This window comes from Balaenoptera borealis, assembly GCF_965194805.1.
Source record: "Balaenoptera borealis genome assembly, chromosome: 13".
NCBI lineage: Eukaryota > Metazoa > Chordata > Mammalia > Artiodactyla > Balaenopteridae > Balaenoptera > Balaenoptera borealis.
The window spans coordinates 102,350,124-102,374,626 of NC_138870.1; the positions used below are offsets into that span (position 1 = coordinate 102,350,124).

Here is a 24,503-nt window from a genome sequence, read left to right on the forward strand (position 1 = left end):
AAAATAAGGCATCACAAACCTGAGAAACTGAATCATCGTGGGAAAAGCACGTGTTTGGAGCCAGGGCAAACATGGGTTGTCAGCCCAACTCTGCCCAATTACTTCTCTGAGCCCAATTTCTTCATTATAAAATTGGGAAAGTGACCTGCCTTTTAGTAACTTTATTGAGAGTGTTAAATGAGATAATGTGAAAACATTTAATAAAGCTTCTGGAAGATTGTCTACTTTCATAGGCTGCCTACAAGCATTTCATAGAGTATAACAATGTTAAGTTATTTCTTCTGAGGGTAGCCAAAATAGATTAATGGGGAACACATGCTGCCTTCTGATTATCTGGACAATGAGAAAAAAAGTCAACATGCTTCTTGGTTTTTGTCATATGGCTCATTTCAGATAGGTGTTGCAGGTTAGACTTAGCTGACTGTAGTTGTCACATGAGTTCCTTCATAAAGAAGTTGGAATTGGAAACCTTTTACTAGGAAAGATGGTAGAAAATTTTTAGCTAACTTTTCTTTGTGGAAAGTCCAGGTGGGGTAATCATTTTGGCTTATCTGCAAAACTAGAGCCATGAAAAATTCTAAAGCAAAAGCAGAAGAGCCTTCTAATTGTTATTTTAAAGAAAGCTTTCGGTACTCTACCTGTATTTTATTTTAATCCATTAAAATATATTATATTTATTTATGGGAATCTAGTACAAAACGTAAAAATAAAAATTTTTCTGTGGAAAATGAAGTTTATTGTTTTTGTCATAGAACTTTTACAAGTGATTCATGTAGCTGGCAGTGACACCGTAAACATCTTCAGCACCTGTGCTTGCATAAAAGCAGACGGTGACATCTCAAATATGGCTGAGGGCTTCAAGTCTCATCTCATTCGTCTGATTGGAAATCTGTGTTACAAGAATAAAGATAACCAAGACAAGGTACGGTTCTTTCTTAGTATGTTTCATACATATGTGGCTTTATTTAGAATATAATATTTAGGATTCAGCATCTGTTCACTTTTGGGGAATGAAGCTTGAGGTGCTTAGAAAGTAGCTTGAGGTATATCTATATGCATATATTACCACAGATAAACATAATGTGTCATATTTGTTTGTATTAGGGTTTGTATTTTTGTAATTTTGCATTGTGTTTGTCCATAGTGTGTTTGAGCCAGTCTCCTTTCTTTTAAATAGTCAATGCTGTCCTAAGTCTGTGCATTTAAACACACTGTTTGTTTATATAGAGAACAGTGAATGAAAAATAGAACCTAGAAATTTTCAAACACATAGTAGACGTTTAAGAAACAGTAGTTTTTATTGACTGTTATCTTAAAAAACAAACAAACCGATGGACCTAGAGTCTGTCATACAGAGTGAAGTAAGTCAGAAAGAGAAAAACAAATACCGTATGCTAACACATATATATGGAATCTAGAAAAATGGTACTGATGAACCTAGTGGTAGGGCAGGAATAAAGATGCAGACGTTGAGAACGGACTTGAGGACATGGAGGGGGGAAGGGGAGGCTGGGACGTAGTGAGAGTAGCATTGACATATATACACTACCAAATGTAAAATAGATAGCTAGTGGGAAGCTGCTGCATAGCACAGGGACATAACTCGGTGCTTTGTGACCACCTAGAGGGGTGGGATAGGGAGGGTGGGAGCGAGGCTCAAGAGGGAGAGGATATGGGGATATGTGTATACATAGGGCTGATTCACTTTGTTGTACAGCAGAAACTAACACAACACTGTAAAGCAATTATACTCCAATAAAGATGTATAAAAAAACAAACAAAAAAACAAACCTTAACATCTGTGCCCTACATTTATGGATGATAGCATCATAAGCATTTCTTCCCGATATTTTGAAATAGACATGATGTTTAAGTATTAAATCTCTGAAAACTCAATAGACTGCCATTAGAAACCTCTTTTGTGCTGAATAGCTTAGGGGTAATTGTATAGATAATGTGAGAGGGTGATTAAAAAGAGATGGCAGGAGAATTGGACCATATGCTTCATACTGAACAAGTCTGCCTGTATTTTTCCAGAGTTTTACTTTGGGTGGCATTTGTTTTGCTTCATCAGATATTGAATATGTGTGTGGCAGGTTATATTTTTTCCAAGATGGCTGCAGAAGTACCTCGCCATTCTGCATGTATTCCTGCAATGTGACTTTGCCACTCCCCCATCAGGCGTTAGATTTATTTCTCCATCCTCTTGAATCTAGATGACTAAGGCCCTGTGACTGCTTTGAATAATAAAATATGGTGGGAGTGATCCTGTACCACTTCTGGTGTAGCCCTTGACTGGTCTGGCAGATACTGTATCTGGCTTCTTAGAAGCCAGTCACCATGTAAGAAGTGCAGATCCCCTGAGATTACCAAGTCCACATGGAGAAGTCCTGGAGGATGAGATGCAGTGAGGAGAGAGAAAGGGACTAGTCAAGGAACACCAAGGAACCAGGCATGTAAGTGAGAAACCATCTTGGAACTGTTTAGGTAGTTGCTCAGCTCCTTCGTTCCAAGCTCAGTTCCTCAGTTGCCCAGCTGATGCCACGTGAATCAGGGACAGCCTGCCTGGCAAAGCCCTTTCTGAATTCATGACCCACAACACTGTGAGAAAAAGTAAAAAATTGGGGAAAGAAAAAATTTTTGTAGGTTCTGCTTCTGTTAATGGCCCTGTAAGCTAACGTTGGACTGATCCTCTTGCAAATAATAATTATAAACTCTGGACAAAAGACAGCTATGTGATGAAGACACTCAAATTTGACACAGACAGATAGATTTTGGAATCGAAATGACAGTTGGAAGAATGGCATAGCAGAGAGTGTGCCAGGCAGGGCAGTTAAAACTCTGATAGAAAATCTACAGTACTTTTAGCTTAAAGAATCAAAGGACAGTTTGGAGCAATCACAGCCTTTAGAAAGTGAAAGGGGGAATCCTGGAAAGGAGGAAGTTAAGCCCCACATTCTGTGTACCAGCCACCTAAATCCCTGCTGATGCCTGAATCAGAGATGCATGGGGCAGGCTCCAAGCAGCTAAGCTAAGGATAAGATAATTATACTGAGATTTGAGCTGCCACCCTGGAGTTTACAGTTTAAGTCCAACCAAGCTAATTACCTGCTAAAACAAAAATATCAATATTCTTTAGAGGAATATAATAGAATCTAGAATTTTCCACAGCATAGCATTCACAATGTCTAAGATAACTTACAATCCAAACTTACTTGAAACACAGAAAAATATGACCCGTTATCCAGACAAAAAAGATAACGGAGATAGACTGTGTGGTGACACACATGTTGGGTTTATCAGACAAGGATTTTAAAGCAGTTGTAACTATGCTCAAGGATGTAAAAAAAACATGCTTTGGATGAATGAATAGATAGCTTATCTCAGCAGAGAAATGGAAACTATAAAAAAGAACCAAGTGGAAGTTCTAGAACTGAAAAATGCAGTATCCAAATAAAATATAAAAATTTTACTGAATGAGCTTAACAACTTGAGATGACAGAGAGTAAGTGTTCTTGGAGATAGATCAATAGAAACCATCCAGTCTAAAGAACAGAGGAGAGAAAAGGTTGAAAATGGAATGGTCATCCTAAGATGCTAAAGTTTTGGGGGAGTATGTTTTGCAGCATTTGATAACTGGAATGATTCCTACAGGACATGGCACAGAACGGAGCACCGGATAACTTGCTCGTTTATTGCATGTGTTTACCGTTTTGACGGCTCCTCAACTTCAAGCAGGTGTGAGTGGAGGACTACTGATCCACCCTTGGAAAATTACTGGACTGATTTTTGTAAGAGAAAGTTGATAGAGGATAAAACACTTTACCTTTTTTTAATGACCAAGACTGCCTTTCTTCAGGAGCACAAAAGAGGTGGTTTTCTTGTGTTTACCTATTCTTTTGTTGCTAATTTGGATTGGCTTCTTAAAGGAACAAAATGTAGTAACCCTTAAAAGGCTTATGAAATAACTCACTGAAGTCAGGATCAGATTGCGCCGTAAGTAAATACGGAGTGTGCCCGAGTGCTGCTCTGGAGAGGTCGCGGGGCTCACAGGAAGTCTATAGTGTGTCCTTCACGTGTGCAGTTGCTAATAGCACTGCTGACTTCTGAGCAAACACTCTTGAAGGTATGAAGGAGTTCATTCTTTGAGTGTAAGAATGCCTCTGTTTCTCCTACTTTTTTTACCTACGCCAACAAAAAGCTTAACCTGAAAGCATTACTTGTGGGATTTTTTTTTTCTCTTTCCAAAGAATCTACCACAGCATAACAGTCTTGCAGCCAAATCCTGATTCCGTCTGAGCGTTAGAGACATTAGCCTTGCTCATTGATGCCTCAAAGGATGGAGTTCACTAGCACTTGACGACTTTAGTAATAATTTTGGAGAGATGGATGGTTATGTAGCAGGTCTTTATCACCATGCCATTAATTTTCATTGTATTGTCTGGATGGATTGTCCCACTTCTCTGCAAATTGGGGCCTAAAGGGATGTTTGGCTCTTTCTCTACTCTAAGACTCAAAGTATGAGTTAGGGGGATTTTGTATCATTGAGCTTAATTTAGTTCATCCCTCACCCAGAGGGAAAAAGGGACTCACGATTTGTTTAGTGTCTACTATGTCCAGTGTTGTGCTTAGTGAACTACATGTATTATCCACTTTAATCTTTGCATCAGCCCTGCAAATCCGGTTCTGCCGACCACACTGTAGGGAGAGGCCATCAGTTAGTGATTTGCAGAGTCCAGAGTAGAATTTAGATTTGTCTGTGAGCTCCTGGGCCTGTGCTCTCTCCCCTGTACCATGGAGCTTCTCATTTGGGAGCTCTCCAAGGGTTTGGAGAAGGGGTTTAAAATAGACTTCCTGAATGGCTTGAGACCGAAGATGCTGGAGGCTGGTGAACCCTGCTCTCCCAGGCCAGCCAGCCGCCTTGGGCCTGCTCTTGGTCCAAGTCTGCCACCCGTTTGCTGCTCACATCCCTGTCTCTGATTCATCCATGCATCAAATGTGGATGGTCCCAGCCTTGGACCCTGAGATGGATAAGACAGACAGGTGTGTCCTCCTGTGCATCTTCCCCTCTAGAAGCACCGAGGGGCCATTCTTGCCTCATTGAACTGGAATCCCAGAGTTACTGACACACACTTCCTGGAATCTTTGTGTACTCCCTGACTGCTCTGAGGTTTGACCAGAAGCCATTTAAGCCCAGCCTGGTCTCTGTGCTTGTCTGTGTAACTTTGTTCATTGCATTGAGTGCGTGCCCACCTGCTGATGGCTCCCCCTGTAGTTAGTTATGTGGCCCTTTCCCTGTTACAAAGTTCTTTTCATCTGCATTAGTTCTTTGGAGCCTTTTGACACCTCTGTGGAAAAGGCTGAAAAGATATTATCATCATTTTCTAAATGAAGAAACCAAGGCTCAGAGAGACTAAGTGTGATTTAATTCAGCTAGCATTTATTGGCTGGAAACTGCTATGTGCCGCGTGCTCTGGGGAAGACAGACTCACCTTAGTAGGGAGATCCGCACGGGCACTAGCAGCTCTAACCAGAGTCCCTGTGGGGAGGGCTGTCGGAGAGGAGCAGATGAGTGACGTGGCCCTCCGGTCTGGCTGTGCCAGTGCCTGGAGTAGCCCTGTCTCAGCCAGGACGGGAGCTGGCCTGCACCACAGTAGCAGGAAGGGCAATCATCTTCCTTTCCATTTGTGTCTTTGGGCAGTGTTTAAGAGGATCAAGTTGCCTGGTTTCAGATTGAAAATCTGCTCAGAAATTTGTCTTACCCAGTCTTCCATGAATCTTGAACTCTTAGGTCTGTACACATGATGGATTGTAGTATTTCCTGAATTGTAAAGGAATTTCTAGACTTCCCTTTACCAAGTCATGGTAGGGAGATGTGCTTAACTACTTAGCGACTTCTTACCTTGTGTTGTGTGCTCGACTTACGTGGTATTTTCTTGCTTCATCTGTAGTGGTTAGCTTACTTTTAAAACCGTTGTGGACCTGAAATGGAGATTTTATTTTGGTTTCTATTGTGAGAAGCACATGGGTATTAATGCTGTAAATATGAAGAAAGCATTCTCCAGCTTCTTCTTTGTTAGAATAAGGAGTGTATAGTTTACTTTTTTTCTTCCCCATTCTTCTTTTCTTTGCTATTGTCATGAATTCTTTAACTGAATGCTTTATTAGAAGAAAAACCAAACATGGTTTTTGTTTTTGTTTTTCCATAAAGCTAAATGCATTATCAAACACGGATGAGCAGGTGATCTAGTTTCTCTACCTTCTTTTTCCCCCAAAGAAACCATATTGACTAAGGTGGGCCATCCACTGTTTTGGCTACTGAATCCATTCTGCCAAAGGTTTTGTGGAAATGCTGTTCAGTTTCTTCTCTTCCTCCTCCTCCTCCTGATAGAAAAGATTGCTAGCATTCACACATGTTTGATCCCATGTGTTCAAACATATGCACGCATAAAGCTTTCATTAAAGGCATAACTTCATTTTAAAAATAAGCCTGTCCTATATGGAAAAGTTCAAAGTGTAAAGACAATAAACTGTTTGACCACCCCAATTTGGAATAATCTATTTTGAAGGTAGGTTTCACTTTTATATACACATATATATGAAATCTTTGTGTTACATTTTTCATTAAAATGTTTTACACATTGTGTGATTCCCAGCATCTAAACTGTACCTGCTACATAGTAAGCATTCAGTAAATTTTTCTTGAATGAGAATTTATTTTAAAATATTTGTCATCTGTCCACTACATACTGAGCACAGTTTTAGATGCTGAAAATATAAAGCAGATAAGACACAGGCCTCCTCTTCAAGGAGTCTTAATTTAACTATAAAATGTCCTGACTATATTTGCAAACAAAGACATGTAGTAAAAATAAAATAACTTTTTTAAACAAAAATTAATATTCTTCTAAATTCTGGGTTCTGTAATTATTTTTGAAAGTCTTTTATGTTTAGGATATATTTGAATATATTCTAACTTATTGTAATTTGCCTTATTTTTATTTGATTTATCCATATCTATATTTTAAACTGTTAGGACATCTATATAGCATAATATTTGCAAATAATTTAAAAAATTTTTAATCTGAAGTTTAGGCTTTGTAGATCTGATTGCACTTTTTTCATTAACCTTAAAGTTTTAGACTAAATTTAAGATTGTTAAGCATTCGTAACACGATTTTTTTCGAGGGGAGGGGTAACCTTTCACATCCAGATGGGAGAAGCCGTGAGCAGGCAAACTATTAAATCGTTTTTAAAAATGATTTCTTTCTATCTGAAATGTGCATATTCACCTATTAAATCATGAAACTTAAAAAAATCTCTTGCTATTTCCTAATTATTTTCTTAAGGTTATTGCTTTTATCAGGGGTCAGTCCTTGTCTTTTGCGTCAGTGCTGGCTGACTTAAGTTACCCGGAGAATTGACTGAGTGAGTGTTCTGCAGAGAAATGAGCGCTTGACAAGTGTGTGCTGGTGTTTCCTTTGTGCTGCTCTAGAGTGGGTTGAGGTGGCAGGGCCCTTGGTGCTCTGTCCTCCCACAAGGCCAGCACCTGCCTTCTTGGCCTGTGCCTGCCCTGTGTGGGCTTCCCAGCCTGCATTCTTTACCCCAGGGGCCTTAACTTGGCCTTTAGAACTGAAGGTCATAAGGTGCCTCCTCCGCAAAACCTTCTGAGGTCAGTGCAGGGAAGCTTTCTAGCCCCCGCTCCCCTCTGTACCCTGTCAATCTACTCCTTACTCCCCTGCTTTATACTCCCCCCACCCTCAGTTTCTGTATGTAAATACATTATCAGTTGTTAGTTCTGGTGCATATTGCAGCATATGTGTGCTGTTGTTTTTACTTAAGACTTTAGTGTGATACGCATCCATAAACTGACCCCTGGCAAAACCATGACATACACAAAATCTGACTTTAGTGTCAGTTTTACTTTAGTGAGTACAAGTGGTACCTTCCTAATCATCCTCCACCACCACCACTTTTCCTTGCTTCTCCCTTGAGGATTAGTCTCCTGTGAAACCCCTTTCCCTAGATCTCCGTGGATGATAATGGCTAATGCCCTCTTTCCCAGACACGTATTTTTCCATTTTTACGGGAAGCTTCAATACCATAACTCTATGCCTGACTATCTGGGGAATTGCAGATAGGCTATTGAAAATGTCCTGACATTGGGCTCTCCTGGCACTGGCTCCTCTGTCTTCCCTCGGCTTGTAACATTTGGATCCATAAATATGAGTGATGCTTATGGGGGAACCTTACAACAGACGGGAGGCTTGGGATAGCGCAGAGAATCCAGACAAGTCTTAGAGAAGCCCACATTTGCCTCTTTTTTTTGTTTTTGTTTACCCATTAAAAAAAAAAAAAGTTATTTATTTATTTATTTATTTTTGGCGTGTTGGGTCTTCGTTTCTGTGCGAGGGCTTTCTCCAGTTGCGGCGAGCGGGGGCCACTCTTCATCGCGGTGCGCGGGCCTCTCACTATCGCGGCCTCTCTTGTTGTGGAGCACAGGCTCCAGACGCGCAGGCTTAGTAATTGTGGCTCACGGGCCCAGTTGCTCCGCGGCATGTGGGATCTTCCCAGACCAGGGCTCGAACCCGTGTCCCCTGCATTGGCAGGCAGATTCTCAACCACTGCGCCACCAGGGAAGCCCCACATTTGCCTCTTAATTTCACCACTTTTTAGCTGTATAAAGTATAAATTGGGACATGTGACTTAACCTCTGAATCTCAGCTTCTTCATGTGTAAAGTGGAAACTGTTACACCTACCTCACCGGGTTGGAAGGATTAAATGTGATCACTTACATAAAGCATCTAATAGCGTGTCTTGGTGTCTGGTGTTGCTTACCACCTCCTGCTCTCCCCTCCCGCACCAACCTCACTGTAAATGAGCAGATCTAGTTCATTTCAGTGTCTCCCCATTGTACGTATTTAAATGGAAATCTGTACACATTTCACAGGTATTTACAGAAACCCTCATATTCTGTATTCTCTGTTTATTACTTTTCTAATAGATGGGACTTTTGGGAGGAGCAAATATGAGAACTTTCTTTAGGATGAGAATTTTTTTTTTTCTCTTCAGTTTAACCACAGATGCTTTCTGAGTTGAATTTCTCTTTTGTTATTATTGAGTAGAGAGCTGAAGTGTTTTCTGTGTGGATACCAAAATCTGTTCTAGCTCAGTCCCGAGAGTGTGTTAAGGAACTTTTAAATTACAGGTGTATGGCCCATCTCAGTTAGACTCTGTGTTTTCTGTCTGTCAGAAGCACGTTGCACAGAATCCCAGCTTATTGATTTGAAGATTGAATGTATAGGCAAGAGCTGGCTTGCTTAGAATTCCACTTCTTTGTAATGTAATCCCAGTTCAAGAAATATGTCAAAATTCATAAATCAAACCGTCACCATTAGTTTCCTGAACTTATAGTTCCTGTTACAGTAAATGAAATTAAAATTCCTATCTTGAGGACACATGTCATGGTTGAGTGTATTGTAAATTTTTTCTTTTGAAAGACCCACAAGCCCTTTTCTGTATCTTGTAGAGTGATCAGCTTGTTCTTTTGCAGAAAAGGCTTCATGTTGTTTAAAAGGAAGAATCATGCTAAATATATACATCAAATACAACAATTTACTGTAGTCTGTTACTGTTGCGTACTAACCAGGCTCTTCCGTGGTTCCCACTGCTGTCTTCCCCAGGAGGCTGTAAGCTCCGTGCCGGCGGGACACACGTGTCTGGTTTAACACCTGCCACTGTACCTAATGCGCAGTGTGAGGAATTAAGGGGCAGTGGATGAGTGTCCAGACTTACTGGTTAGTCAGAGCTTGGGTAGTTGAGGTACCTGCTTGGAGCAGTAGCAGGCTGACGTCTGACCTCCAGACCCAGATTCTCTGCCGTGCTCCAGTGCATCCACATTCGCTGGAGACAGAGACATTTGAACTCTCGGACCAACGTGTGCGAGTCCTTACGAGGGGGCACCTTTTGTAAAACAGCGCATGTGGGACTGACTTTGTTCTCGGCAGTGATCGCACTCCTTAGTTCCTGTTGCACTGTTTGCAGTAGTCTGTAACTTCCTGGAGATTAGTGTAGAAAACTGCATTTCAGGGACGTGCATATTTCTCAGAAGCATCATTTACACACATCCTAGATACCGAAAGGAAGACAGTGGGGAAGTCATTCGCCCGGGGCGACTCAGCAGTTTGTAAAAGCCTGGAATCCGGTTTCCTTTACTAGGCCATGTGGTCAGTTTCTAGACTATAGGGGTTTTTTCTTTTTTTTTTTTTTTTTTTTTTTAAATTTTATTTATTTATTTACTTATGGCTGTGTTGGATCTTCGTTTCTGCGCGAGGGCTTTCTCCAGTTGTGGCAAGCGGGGGCCACTCTTCATCGCGGTGCGCGGGCCTCTCACCATCGCGGCCTCTCTTGATGCGGAGCACAGGCTCCAGACGCGCAGGCTCAGCAGTTGTAGCTCACGGGCCCATTTGCTCCGCAGCATGTGGGATCTTCCCAGACCAGGGCTCGAACCCGTGTCCCCTGCATTGGCAGGCAGACCCTCAACCACTGCGCCACCAGGGAAGCCCTTCTATAGGGGTTTTAAACGGATTTGTGTTTAATAGTAAAAACCATTATTTCGCAGTATCCATAACAAGAGGTATCTGAGAGACTTAGGTGAGCGGAAAACCAGCCACATAAACTGAGAGATGTACCTTGTTCCTGGATGGAAATATGGAATATTGTAAAGATATGCGTTGGTTTTAGACTCATTGTTAATTGCTAGGCCAATTACAGTCCCCTGAGGGGGGAACCCAGAATTTTGACAAAAAATGAAAATAACTGAGGAATTATCTCAACAGTATTAAAATATACCCTGAAGTTAAAATAATCAACAATGTACAGAAATCCATAGGTTAGTGGAAGAGAGCATCCTTTAGAAGCAGACACCTGAGAAGTTATAAAAAGTTAACATGTGAGAAGGAAAGCCCAGAAACCCAGAGAGAAAAGGAAAGTTTGTTATAAAAGTGAACCAGGGGTAATTGGTTAACTAGTTGGAAAAAAATCTAACCTCACCCATAACGAACACCACAATAAATCTTGGCACAGTGGTTAAGCCTCTGCACTCGCAATGCAGGGGCCCGGGTTCGATCCCTGGTCAGGGAACTAGATCCCACATGCGTGCCGCCACTGAGGAGCCCGCCAGCCTACCGCACTTAGGACCTGGTGCAATGAACCAACCAAATAAATAAATAAATAAAATATTAAAAGAAAAAGAGGAGTAAAGGGTTAAAGATGGAACCATAGAAGTCTAGATAGTATTTAGTTGATTTTTCAGAATAACCAAGGATATTTTATGGATTAGAAATAGTGAAGATTGTCATAGACTTAGCTATAAATAAATGAGAAACTCAGGCTCAAACCACCCTAAGTAGATTTACATCTGGGGTTCTGCTAAATAATAGTTGGGTGACCCTGAGCAAAGTATTTAGCCTCTTTGCAACTCAGTTTACTCAGCCAGAAAGGGGGTCATATTAGCTCTTATGGCAAAGAGCAGCTGTGAGGAGTAGATTAGATCGTCCGTGTACGATGTCAGATAAGCACTCCGTCATGGTCAGCTGCATTCATACTTATGCCGACGTCAGCATTGTTGATAATATTAGAAACAATCTACCTTTCCATCTGTTGGGAATGTTTCGATAAATTATGGTGATACGATATGTAACCAATAAAACCATGTTTTCAAAGAGCATGCACCATATTGGCCCAGTGCTCATGACGTTATGGTCAGTGGGAATTCGAAGCAGGACACAACATTGTATCTCATAAACCCCTACTTTTATATTTTTGTATCTATCTTATATGTATATTTACACAAATACAGACGTGCATGGCAAAATGACCCCAAAGAAATACACTACAACATTAATAGCAGTTATCTCTGGCTGGTAAAATTAAGGATTGTTTTCTTTTTCCCATATATTTTTTTGTAGTATTTACAGTGAATGTGAATCACTTTAATAATAATAAGAAAATACTGTTAAGAAAGGAAAGGGGCATGAATGCCGAATTCTGATTTTCCTCTGTGACAAGAAGAGCGTATGCCAAGTTCATTAGTGACCAAGGTAATTCTTTCCTTGTTCTACTTTCAGAGTAGGACACCATCCTGACCCTTCCCAGCCAAGGTCTGGGGGCTTTAACAATTACAGTTTCAATCATATTTGTAGTGGAAGGATTTGAAAAAGTAAAACGTGAGCATAGGATCTGGATGATTTTGCCAACAAGTAATATCTGGGATGGAGGTGGTAGGTGGTGTGTATGTGTAAGAGACAGAGAGAGAGGGGAGAACTAATAAAGGTTATTTTTCCAATGTGTGGAACATTGAGGGGAATAGGAATTCTGATTCACCCTTTATTGTCAGGTGTTCTGATTTGGGTATGTTAGCTTTTGCTGAGTGCATGAGTGCCCAAGATTTCTGTTACATATCTCAACTTAATAAAATCTGAGTGCTTTTGACATTGTGAAATTTCTTTATATCTCCCCAGGCTTCATTTCTCTGGTTAAATGAGAAAAGTGCTCTTATTTCAAATGTTAGAGAGTATTCTCCTTTTCTAAAAAAATATAATCGAACTGTCACACATCGAAAACAGTTTTGATCTTTAGCATATTTCGTGTTTTTTTGTTGTTTGGTTTTTTTCCTGGAGGATCAAAGTCGCGTTCCTATAAAAAGCCTTTTTTTCATCAACACTTGAAGTCACTATGAGGGGGGTTGCTCCCCCCGCCCCCCTTAAAAGCCTATTGCTTATCTCATTCTGATAGAATTTAATTTCAGACCCATCACATTCTAATGGACCAAGAGTGACACTTAGTCTCAAGCTGTGGAATTTAGTTTTAATTCAAATCTACTGCTGTGTTGCAGTTAAGAGTAAAAGCAGGAATAATTTTGACTCCAAATATGAACGAATGTGCTATTTGGCGGCGTGGTGTAGGCTTTTAGTTCAGTTCAGCAAATCTGTATCTGCCGTATGCTGTGTATCAGCCAGTACTCCAGGCGCTGGGAATGAAGAAATGGATTTGGCCTCGTGCTTACTCTCAAGGAATTCACACTGTAAAGGGGGAGACAGGTGTGAAAATAGAGTCGAATAAGTGGTGTATGAAAAGTATTCAGAATGAGTAGTAGAAACATTCTAAATGGTCGATGTAAATGGCTCACCTCTGAGCTTCAGGAAGAGCCCTGGGATCTAGGCCTTCAAGAGTGACTGAGGAACAGGCAGGCAGAGAAGAGGGTTGGCCTTGCAGGCAGATTAGCACCTGTGAGCAGGTGTGTGGGACCACGTGCTGTGTGCTGGACTTAACCAGGACCGAGGGAGTGGGAGGTGGGGTGGCAGGGTGGCGGGGGACCTGGGATGGGGCCAGAGTGGAGGGCTGGCCAGCTAGGCCGTGTGGGCCTTTGTTTGCCGTACTGACGGGCTCTGAACTCCATGGGAGGAGTTGTGAGTCTTAGGACAGTTTCAGTCTTGGTAGATTCATTAAAATATCTTCCGTTTCTGAAAATGATCTATTCTGTTTCAGATCCATTTATTCCCTCATTGTGTACCCCAGCCTCCAGGGACTTCGTCCTGGTTGGATCCCGGATCCCTCCACTCTTGTCTACTGCTCTGGCTTTTCATTCTTGGCGTCACGGGTGGTACAAAGGCTGCCCAGTGGCAGGATGTCACCCAGGTCCCCTGGGCCCTCCAGAAGTTAGTCACAAAAGTGAGTCTTGTCAGCCAAGCAGAGCAGTTGGGAGGTAGCCCAGGCGGGTGTTTACTGCGTGAGCTTCCCCCCCGACTCCCTGCTTCTGGCGTTCTCACACTCTTACCTTCAGCACAGTGTATGGGGAAATTTTGATTTGGGGAAAAATGAAAGTTTAAATTCCATTTTTTTTACTTGCTAAGAAGGCAGCCTTGGTACACTTTACTTCTCAGAGTCTCAGCTCCTTCACCTCTAATGAGATAACCTTACTGGCCTCATGCATTTGTTCTGAGGATGAAATTATTGTTCGTGATAACGCGAGTGACTGCCCTTCACGAGTGCCTCCTAGGTGTTCCCGAGTGGGGTGTTCTGTAGAGGGTTTCGCTTATCCCATCCAGTCCCAAAGCCCGTGTGCCACCAGGTCACTCTGCCTCTCGGGGCGCGGCCTGTCGGAAGGTCCTGGCTCGGGGCAGAGCAGCCGTCGTCCTCTCTGCTGATGCCTCCGGGAGCAGGGCCTCAGCCTCTGTGCGTTGGGCCCCTGAGGGGCAGCACCATGAGCGGGAGCCAAGGCGGGGAGAAGGCTGGGGGCCCTGCCAGTTCCTCGGCTGCCTGGGAGCTGTCCTCCCTCTGCACAAGGACGGGCTTGCCTTCCCTCGCCAGGCAGCTTCCTGGACCCCGGGAATACCGGAGGCCGGGCCCTGGATGGGAACGCCACACGTGGTCCCTTGCTGGCCACGTTCGCCCTTGAGGCAGATAGCCTCCCAAGTCTGCCTCGGATGCGCACGCCTGCGCCATGCTTAGGACGTCTGTGTGGTGCTGCCCTTGAGGTGGGCGGGGGAGGCCCGACTCTCCGCGACCCTCCATCTTCCCTGTGATCAGCATCACGCCGACAATTCCATTATCAGCCTTGCGCTTCCTTCAGTTCAGACCTCTGTTAACAATGCACATACACCTTGGAGAGGAAACAGTTTAAGCCCTCGTCAGGCTTTCACATATGTGTGTGATGTATTTCTGTCTTTCCTGAGAGCAAACTCGATAATATGGTTAGGAGTGACCAAGACTGTCCTCCTAACCAAACCTAAAGCCTGTGGTCAGTCACTGTAGTCACTTCCTTGCTTATAGTCATTATGCTACTAGTGGTAATAACTTGTCCACATTTGGAAGTACCTACATTTTCTTTGGGAGAAAAGGCATTAGTTACCTTGGCCACTTATTTAGATTGGAAAAATAAAATTTTAAACCTTATTTAAGACCATGGAAAAGTAAATTGCTTCTAAAATGAATAGTAACAAAGCAGTCACAATAATAGAAGCAAGCATTGCATACTGCTGACTGTGACAGACACCTGCCAAGCCCTTTACGTAAGCCAGTGCATTTATCCTCAGGTATTTCCTAGAGTAGGTGATGTTACTATCCCCATCTTACAGATTTGTAAACTGAGGCCTGTCAGGGTTAAAATACTTGCCAGTCAGTGGTGGAGCCACATGAGAACCCAGGCGGCCTGGCCCTGCGTCCCCCAGCCGCCTGCTCCTCCTGCTGCGTTCAGCGCAGACTCAGTGTTGGCCACACCTCTGTGTTGTCTGGTTGTCTGCTGAGGACATCATTAGCCAAAGACACAGTGCTTCCAGTTTCCTCCTTGTGGTCATAGATTCTAGTTCTGTTTGTAAATAAATGCATGCAAAATATCCAATATCAGCCTTTCAGGTGCAGGAGTAAAAATGATTCTCTTTGCTTATCCAGACAACTTTTAAGTAATTAATTTTCTGAGTCCAGTCTTGAAAGACTGACATTTCCAAAAAAGATAGCTATATTAAACGAAATTCTGTCTACTAATATATACTATTATATATACAGACACACATACATACATAAGCAGAGAGAATATATGTTCTTTAATCATTTAGAGACAGTGAACTATTGGCCTTAAAAGAAAATAGCTAAATAGCTATGATGAGCTTAAAGAATATTTCCAGTTTTTGTTTGACTAGAATTTTCTGAGAAGGCCCGGAGGTATCATTTCAGCCCCCTCTGCTGAGAATTGCAGGAAACCTTGTTCCCTCTTGTGAGCTGGGACAGCTGATCAGAAGTTTGCTTGTTAGGTGGGTGGGTGGGGTGTGATTGTCCTTTTCCGGGTGGACTGTTTGTATTACTGTACATCTTATGTTACAAACCCTTCCCCAAGCTGCACTTAGCTCATGTTACTCTCAGACATTTGAATAATTGGTTTAACGTGAGACTGATTTCTGAGAATGACTCATCGCTGTTTACTTGGTATGATTTAGTGACAGTGTTGAATTTACGCACTGGAAAACTCCAACAGGAAACTTTAAAAATAAGTCATTTCCATGGTAGAGTTCAGACAGGAGCGGGGTTGGAGTTTTCATCTTTTGAGGCCCATACAGTCAGTGCAGGAGGAGGGAGGAAGAGGAGACTGGAGGACCATAGATGAGATGAGATGAGAAATACTTTTTCACATGTTTTCTGAAACAGATCACACCCTCCTCCTTTTGGTGGCAAGGAGTGACTTTGGTCCGCACCTGCAGCCCTGGAACAGACAGCCTGGGGGTGTGGAGGAGGCCAGCCGGCAGGGGAAGTCTGAGCTGGGAGGGGCGGGGAGGGGGGGGGTCGTTGACAGAAAAATCTGACTGGCAGGCCCCTGGGAGTGGGGAGGGGGAAGGCGTGTCCCTCGCCTGCTGGAATTTCAACCCTGGCAGCTCTCAACGCAAACCTCTCTCTCTCTCTCTCTCTCTCTCTCTCTGTCTCTCTGTCTCTCTGTCTCTCCTCTCTCTCTCTCTCTCTCCAACCCAACCCAAAGAGAACTATCTCAGAGCTTCCATTTTTAAAACACAGATGGGCAGTGGCACCCTGTGCCCTCACCCTGGGCTGAGGAGCCCTGTTCCAGCCGCGCCCCCAGCAAAGGCTAGTAGAGGCCCAGGGTGGGGAAGCCTGGCCAGAGCCAGATTCAGTCAGATTTAGAATTTTGCTGTTTCCCCTCCAGGGCCCCTGGAGAATGTGTTCCAAGGGCGGGAGGGATGTTTCATTGAGCATTTTGAAGAGAGAGGGCAATCAGTCCTTTCTGTATTATCTTTAAGATAGATTTGTTTTTAATCTCAGAAAATCATTTCTAGCAGTTTTAGAAGAAGGATATTCTTATAGCACCAGTAAATACAGATAGGATAAAACCTTTTTCAAGGAGTTTTTAGCATACTGTTTGTGAAAGTGTTTTGAAATATTAGTTAATGTCAGGATTGTGACTAGAATTCGCCTGCAAAGTAAAAGTGTTATTCTCTTATAGTTTTTATAAACAGTTCAGCTTGGCCTTATTAGAAAATGAAGCACTGATACACTTTCTTCAATTGGTCGTACTCATTTAGGCTACATGTATTAAATTGGCATTTATTAGACTTCTGTGTACACTGTGTATTAGTTTTACTTACCTTTGTAAAAAACGGAAGAAAACACAAGTTCCGCCTTTGTGATGAGAGGCAAAAAATTCGACCTATAGTTGATACTTCAAAGTTTGTACAGCAGAGAGTGACTTAGTTGTTTGTTACCAGAGCAGTGCCGTCAGAAAGGCCCCACGCAGGGGTTAGGGGACCCCAGCCAGAGTCAGCCCTCCACCCCTGCCCTGCCCCCACCATCCTGAGCTTCCAGTGCTCTTGCCTGACCTTTGGCTCAGAGTTGTGCACCCTGCTCCCCTCCCTCAGGTGCAAAGTAGGTCTACAGTCTCCTTAGTAGGGTCGTTGGAGAGTTGACCTGAACCACGGTGTGTGGAGCACGGGCATACGTGGACCATCAGTATCTACTTGTAGTATTGCAGGCTTTCTAGCCGTTTCAAATTTGTGTACAAGCTCAGAAAAACCAGTCTTACTTTTATGGAATTATATACTCATGGCTTGAGATATACCCCCTCCAGTGCTGTACAATCATGATTTCTGGTTCAAAACATTCGATTCAAAGTATTGATCTTGAAAAACTGATGTTTCTTACAGAATATCACACCAAATTTCAAGGTTGCTTTGGATGTGTTACTGTGCCCGTTCACAGCCTTGGACATTCTTGGTTAGTGCAGTGTTTCATGCTCTGACAATTACCTTTAAGATGTTGTTTTTAGGTTGCCAGGTGTTAATTTAAACACACACCAGCCTGTGTGCTTGCGCGTGCACGCATGCCTACATACTCCCGCCACAGTGCCGGGAGCTGTGATTTAAAGTGGAATTGATAGAGCAGTAGGTAATGTTTTATATTTAGGGCAAGCTCCTGATGTACAGCTTCGTGTGACATCTCGTTTTTTAAAAGCCTGAGGCATCAGTAATCTTTATAGCAAGAATTCTCATGCTGTTAGGCACTCCAGGCTTACTGTCTGTTCTGCCCAGTAAATATATGGCTTTTATGGACTTATAAATCATGACAGTAGGATTCATACATATCCAAAAAAAGAAGAGATTTAAATCTTTACCAAGTTACCAAGATTTAATGTAGTTTAGCCATTATTCTTACTTAGAAGTAACATTCTTATCTAAAGGCAGTATATTTCATATCTTTGAAGGTAACTCTAAAAACGTATTGCCAGAGAAACAAATATTTATTAAGAGCACCCCGTGTGCCAAGCACTCTGCCAAGTGCAGCCGAGAAGCAAGTGAAAGAAACGGCCCCAGCCCGTCAGTAGCTCAGAGCCCAGAGGAAGGTGCTAAGAGGTGAAAGACGATGGTTGCCAGCTGGGCAGTCCGACTCGGCGGTGGAGGAGAGCAGGCGGGAGGGGTGGCAGGGCAGAGCGTCCCCCACTCTGCACGGGGCTCTGGGGCAGGAGCGCGGGGGATGCGGAGTCCTTAACGGTGTCGTCAGCAGAGGCCACGTTCACCTGCGTGTTCGCGAATTCCCCTCCCTCTCTCCTTCCCTCCCCTCCTCAGGCTCTAGTTTGGGAGGGAGTCGGGAGCTGAGGAGAGCACCAGCGGGTCGGGTCCTGAGCCTGCCCGCGCCACCCCCCGCCCCCCCCCAATTTACGTACAGACAGAATGCGCAGATTTTAAATGAACGGTTTGGTGAGTTTGGGCAAATCTGTACATCTGTGTAACTGTCACCCCAACTGAATATACAGGACATTTGCATCACCTCAGAGCACTCCACTGTGTGGGGGCTGGCTTTTAGGGGCTGGGGGTACAGCCTCCTGCGGAGGACTCACAGCCCTGAGTAAGAACCAGGGCCCAGGGCGGGATCCTGCATTGCTCGTTTCCTGTGGTGGAGGTGGACCTGTGCCTTGGCTTAAACTTCCTGGGAGCAGCAGCCCGTGTCCTGGAGGTCCTGGCTCATGCGTGGCCTGAAGGCGCTCAGTCTTTCCATCCTTGGATGACGTTTCTGATCCTCTTCCTGTGCTTTTAGTCAGGTGTCTTGCAGGCCGGGTGCCTCTGTGAGCGTGCCTTCGTTACCATGGCTCTGTGTGTGTACACAGCCCGTGGGGGGTTATTCACGCACAAGGGTAATTGCTCCACGTTGCTCCCTTTAGCTTATTAGCAAGCGTTTACTGAGGGCCTGCCATGTGCCAGGAGTCTCTGTTAAGCTCTCAGTTTCACAAACCGAGTCAGATGCAGTCCTTCTTCTCAGGTGGCTTCTGACCTAGTGTGCGCCACAGACGATAGGCAGAGCTACGACGCGGTGTGGTCAGAGCTGGGGAGGGAGTAAAAGCACGAGGCTTGGGTGTCCGCGGCAGCGGCAGCGACGATAATAGTTACACTTACTGAGTGCCTGCTCAGCACTAGGCATGGTTCTCAGTGCTGACCTCTGAACTCCTTTAACCCTCTTGATGTTATTTTCCCCATTTTGCAGATGAGGAAACTGAGGGCCAAAGAGGTTAACTAATGTGCCCACCACCACACAGCTGTTCAATGACACGAGCAAGAAATAAGCTTTGTCATTTCTAATCACTTGGATTTTTCGGGTTGTTACTGCAGCATAAACTAGCCTATCCTAACTTGATAAGAGCGTCCTGGAAGGGCTTGGACAAGAGCCACTCCTGGGGGTGGGGAACCACTGAGAAGCCGGCTCCGGGTGTCTGGAGTGGGAGGACAGGGAGGCCTGATCAGGGGCGTGATGATAAGGTGGAAATAGGAGGACAGATTGGAGAGGAAAGAATCTGAGAAAGATAGGAATGCAAGAGGATGTTTTTTCCTTTGGTGAGACCATGGTACTTGACTGTTGCTGTCCTTTTGGGAGAGAAGTTAGCTGTTCGTTGTTGCCCTACCAGTTCAAGGACTATTTTTGGTATTTCTGTGGGTGATTTTGAGCAGAGATTAAAATACCATCTAAAATACTAGGAGCCTGTAAACTCGGTGCTGTTTCCCTCAGCTCCTCAGCTCCTAGCACCGTACCTTGCCCAGGGCATGTGCTCTGTAAATTTTTAGGGATGAACAAATGAATATTCTTAAATTTTTTTTTTTTTTAACGTTTAAACTTCTTTAAGCTCTTATTTAAGCTACATTTGCTGCTTTTTCCTTTTCCTCTAACCCTTCTAGGGAGATTAGGTGTGAAAATGGTAATTGATAAATTTGTAATACAGCATAGCAGGCATAAACTCTTTTAAAGAGGTGAAAGTGAAACGTAATGTCACATCACAATACGGTTTGTGCTGGAAAGTATCTATTTTCCTGTTTTTGAAACTTCTGAATCCAGTGGCTAGATTTCACACAATCCTTTGGGCTTTTTTATCATACACCTCTTCCCTGCTTTTGCCTAGGCATTATTAGTAATTATGTAAAAATCTGTTTTAGGCTACACCCCAGGGAATAACAAAAGCTGGCTGGTTGTCTACATGGTCTTTAATTAAAGTTGAAAAAAATTAGGCCGTTGTGATGCAGATATTTTTAAAATGCTGCCTAAAACAGAAGAGGCTGATTTAAGTGCAATCAGCTGTAAACTGTTTGTACTTAAATGGATTAAAGTATAATCTGGCTTTTTAAAAAACCACATCTGTCTGGGATGTGGGTAGGTGTGGTCCTAATTTTAAGCAGGTGAATGGACCACGTAAGCCTTTAAGAGTCTTCTGACTCCCAGGTTTTTCTGATTTTTAAAAAATTTCCTATCATTTCACTTTATGGTTTAAGTGAGCTGAACAACAAAAATTAATCATAAAAGATAATGTTATACTCATAACAATTACAGAAAAAGTGAAATGCTTGAAGTTATAGGTAAAAAAGTAAATTAATTTTCTCTGTCTATACTAGCTTTTGTCGTGGCATTCCTGAAACTGTTTTTGTAATTATTTTCTTCTTCTGTGTCTCCCTTGTCTGGTCTGTATTTCTTTCTTTAGGGCCAGGTACCTTAGCTTCCTAATCTCTGTGTGTACATTACCTGACCGAGGGCCTGACCCCCCATAGGTACTCAGATATTCATGGACACTTCGCCTTTCTAGACAGGAGGGATGGATGACTGTTTCTTACTTATCTTTGTAATAATGATATAACAGGTAAAATCGATTATTTCAGTCAGAAGTAAATGCAGTAGAGTCCTTTTGACTGTTGTATTTTCTTTGCTTAATATTGCTAATTACACACACACACACACACAACACACACACACTTTGAATGTAACATCTTTGAATGTGTCTCTGCACTAAACTTGTTCTTTAAATAAAATAGTATTCCTAGCCTGATTGGCTCAGTCATAATGAGGTGGTGAACTTGCTAGGCCCTCCTAGATAACCCCTAGACTCGGTCTGGGCAGGGCTCTTCCTTCCAGTTTCTCTCAAGCTGGCTCATGAAGAGCTGGGCCAGAGCATGTATTTAAGGATCCACTGAGTACGTGGCCTCCTAGAGCAGGAACTGAAGGGCCTCCAGGGCCTCGGGGGCTCTGAGACCGTCAGGAGCCAGAGCCGCTCCTGCTGTCGCTCAGAGGCCGCCCCGCCTCACACTCTGCCCTCTGCCCGCGCGTCCAGCCCAGTGTCCTGGCTCTTCAGACTTCCTTCTTTTTTCCTTATGGCACCGAGCGGCCACCAGCTTGACCCTTGGTGCATCCTTACCTCACTGCTCTGGAGCCTGCCTCTGACAGGTCACGCCCCCCTGTGTCTTGGTTCCACATCTTGAGAACTGTGTGGCTTCTCTTGGGTCAGTTTCCACCCTTGTTGCAGCTCCCTCGCTGCTCTGCTCGGTGTGGACCCTGGACCAAGCACAGAGGCGCCCCCTGGGGCTTTGACATGCAGAATCTGAGGCTCCACCTCACACCTGCTGAATCAGAACCTGCATGTTAGCAAGATGCCCAGGTGGTTTGAATATATAGCAGAGTTTAAGAAGCACGTGTGTCGCCATGGCCACTCCTGCACGAAGAGCAGCGTGACACTGTTTCCTGGAGGAGGAGGTCGTGACCGCGGCCGTTTAGCGTGGAAATGACCTGGCCTGTGGCCAGCCCAACCTCGCTCTCCCACCCTGGCACGGGGGCACGGGGGTGGGGTGCCGGAAGATGGCGGGGGGGGCGTATCCTGTAGCTCAGTGCAGAGGTGTGAGGGGGAGGGTGGGCCTGCTGTGATTGGAGGAGAGCAGGGGGCAGCTGGCTGCAGAAGGAGACTTTGTGTTTGGAATAAAGGTTGGGTCAGGGTTATGGAAAGCCTTTGAATATCAAGCGAGGAATTTGGAGTTCATCCCTCTGTCACTTTGCCTTGACACCTGGCAGTCCTGCTGCCCTTCACCTTCTAGGCTTCTGCATTTACTCTCCTCTCGGCCTGATTCCCAGGGAGTTGCGTGGCTGGCTCCCTCGTTTCCGTGAGGTTTTTTGCTCATCTTGTCAGCGGCCTTTCCTGCCTCTCCTCCCTTTAAAGTTGTCCGTCTCCCCCACCCCCGTCGCTCTCCCACTCCTGTGGCACTCTCTCCCCTTCTCTGTCACACTTACTGCCATCTGTCGTGTGATGTGTTTATATGATGTTTTGGGTTTTGTCTGCTCCCCGTCCACGCTGATATTCCTGGAATGTAAGTACAGTGAGGGTAGGCAAGGACCATGTTTCTCTCCTTCACTGTTCCAGTGTCTAGATTGGCACCAGGCATAGAGTAGGCTTTCATTGCAGACGTGGTGTCAGCCACGTTGTGTCCTCTACCACCTTTTCCTACCCCAGTGTCTTCTAGGCTCCCCTTGTTTCTTTCCTCAGGCTGCTAAGCATTCTTGGAGAAAATTGCAGTACCTGACTAATGAACTCCATTCCAAAATTATGCCAGCCAGTTTTCCCTGGGCCTTTCCACTCATCATGAATCCCATAGTGCTGACCTGAAATCTTTCCCTCAAGTTGCGCAAGGGGTCCAGACCACTTCCACTGTCTACTGTAGCTCCCTGAACTGAACTTCAGACGCCTGCTCATTTTCTGTTTCTAAGTCTGAATTCTCTGCATCGAGTCATCTTCCCCTTTCCCTGCAGTAGGAGGAGTTCCTTTTCTTCAGGACTAGATCCACCACCATTCCCTTGCCCCCAGGCTCCTCTCACGTGGGTTCTCTCCCTGCAGCTCGTCCTCGCAGGGGCAGGGCATGGGTTAGGATTCGGTGGAAGGGTTTCTGCCAGCAAGACTTGTTCATACAAAATGTTTGCAACTACTCTCCCGCCTCGTGTATTCTCAGACTTTAAGTCTGAGCTCAGAAGACTCTCCTCTGCATCAGGCTCATCCAGGTTTGTTTGGCCTTGTCTGCAGGCTTCACAGTCTGACCTGCTGTTTATTATCCTTTGTCTTTCGCCAGTGGTACTCTGTTGACGTTTCCCTCTCCCATCATCCTTTGTGGGCAGATTTAAGTTAAGATAGGGTTTTCTCTTTTTTTGGTATCAAACCCTTGCGTGCTTTGCTGAAGAGGAACTAAACAAGCTTTTAAGCAACCAAGGAATTTATTCAAAACTGTGTTAAAATGAGACTCTCTGGATGGAACAAATAACACAATTCCAAAACCACACATATATTTAGTAAGCTGTGTACTTACTTGAAGTTCACAGACACTTCTGGTCCTCACACATGCTGTTGAGTTCTTCGCGTCAGACGATGAGAATGTCAACCCCGTGTGCTAGCGAACTAGCGACCATAGAAGTTCTTGTCCATTTTAAACTTCCTTGGATTTTGATTACGAACAGCCTCACATCCTTAGTATATGCTGTTCCTTTATCGATGGTTAATTCTCAACAACCATTGTTTCCAGTAATCCTGTCCTTTACAATGTAACTGATCTTATGATAATTCTTCTATTTTGTAAATGATGAAGTTCCCTTTCAGGGATTTTCAAGAGCCATGCTGATAGGAAAGCAATGTAAAGGAAAGTACGCCTGCCTGTAGAGACACCAGCGGACCAGAGGAGATTGCCTCCGAAGGTTGGGTTGGTCCTGGAGCCCACCCCTCCCCAGAGCAGTGGCCGAAGGAAATACTGGACTTAGTGCGGAGATGATGAAAAGCAGTAGGTTGCTCAGGGAATAGACGGAGACGCGGACAGGAGTCAGGCGGGTCTGGGAGCCAGCGGGAGGGGACTGAGAGCCGGGGGGCCTGGCAGACTTCTCAGTAGAGCCGACTTCATCAGCGGTTCCAGAGGGAGGATCATTCACCCGTGCATGGGTGTGTCTTGGAGGATTTGGGGAGCATTTAACTCCGTAACCCCAGTTTCATTACAGGAAGTTGCTCTAGAGCAGGGGTCCCCAACCCCCGGTCCACAGACCGGTACCGGTCCATGGCCTGTTAGGAACCGGGCCGCACAGCAGGAGGTGAGCAGCGGGCAAGCCAGCAAAGCTTCATCTGCCGCTTCCCATCGCTCCCCGTCGCTCCCCATCACCGCCTGAACCCCCCACCCCA

The 24,503-nt window shown here is 44.4% G+C and overlaps 1 protein-coding gene and 1 long non-coding RNA gene across 2 annotated transcripts in view; one reads left to right on the forward strand and one right to left on the reverse strand.

Annotated features, from left to right (window-relative positions):
- Positions 1 to 24,503, forward strand: part of ATXN10 (ataxin 10) — a 153,359-nt gene that overhangs the window by 62,567 nt on the left and 66,289 nt on the right. Inside the window, exon 9 of the mRNA XM_082350835.1 lies at positions 753 to 922. Coding sequence (XP_082206961.1) covers positions 753 to 922 — 170 coding nt within the window. The remainder of the gene's footprint in view (positions 1 to 752; positions 923 to 24,503) is intronic.
- On the reverse strand, positions 931 to 24,458 carry LOC309608660. The gene is made up of 3 exons (XR_014233045.1): positions 21,723 to 24,458; positions 15,177 to 15,368; positions 931 to 14,663 (listed from the first exon to the last, which is right to left on the reverse strand). It is a non-coding gene; the product is annotated as an uncharacterized lncRNA (long non-coding RNA).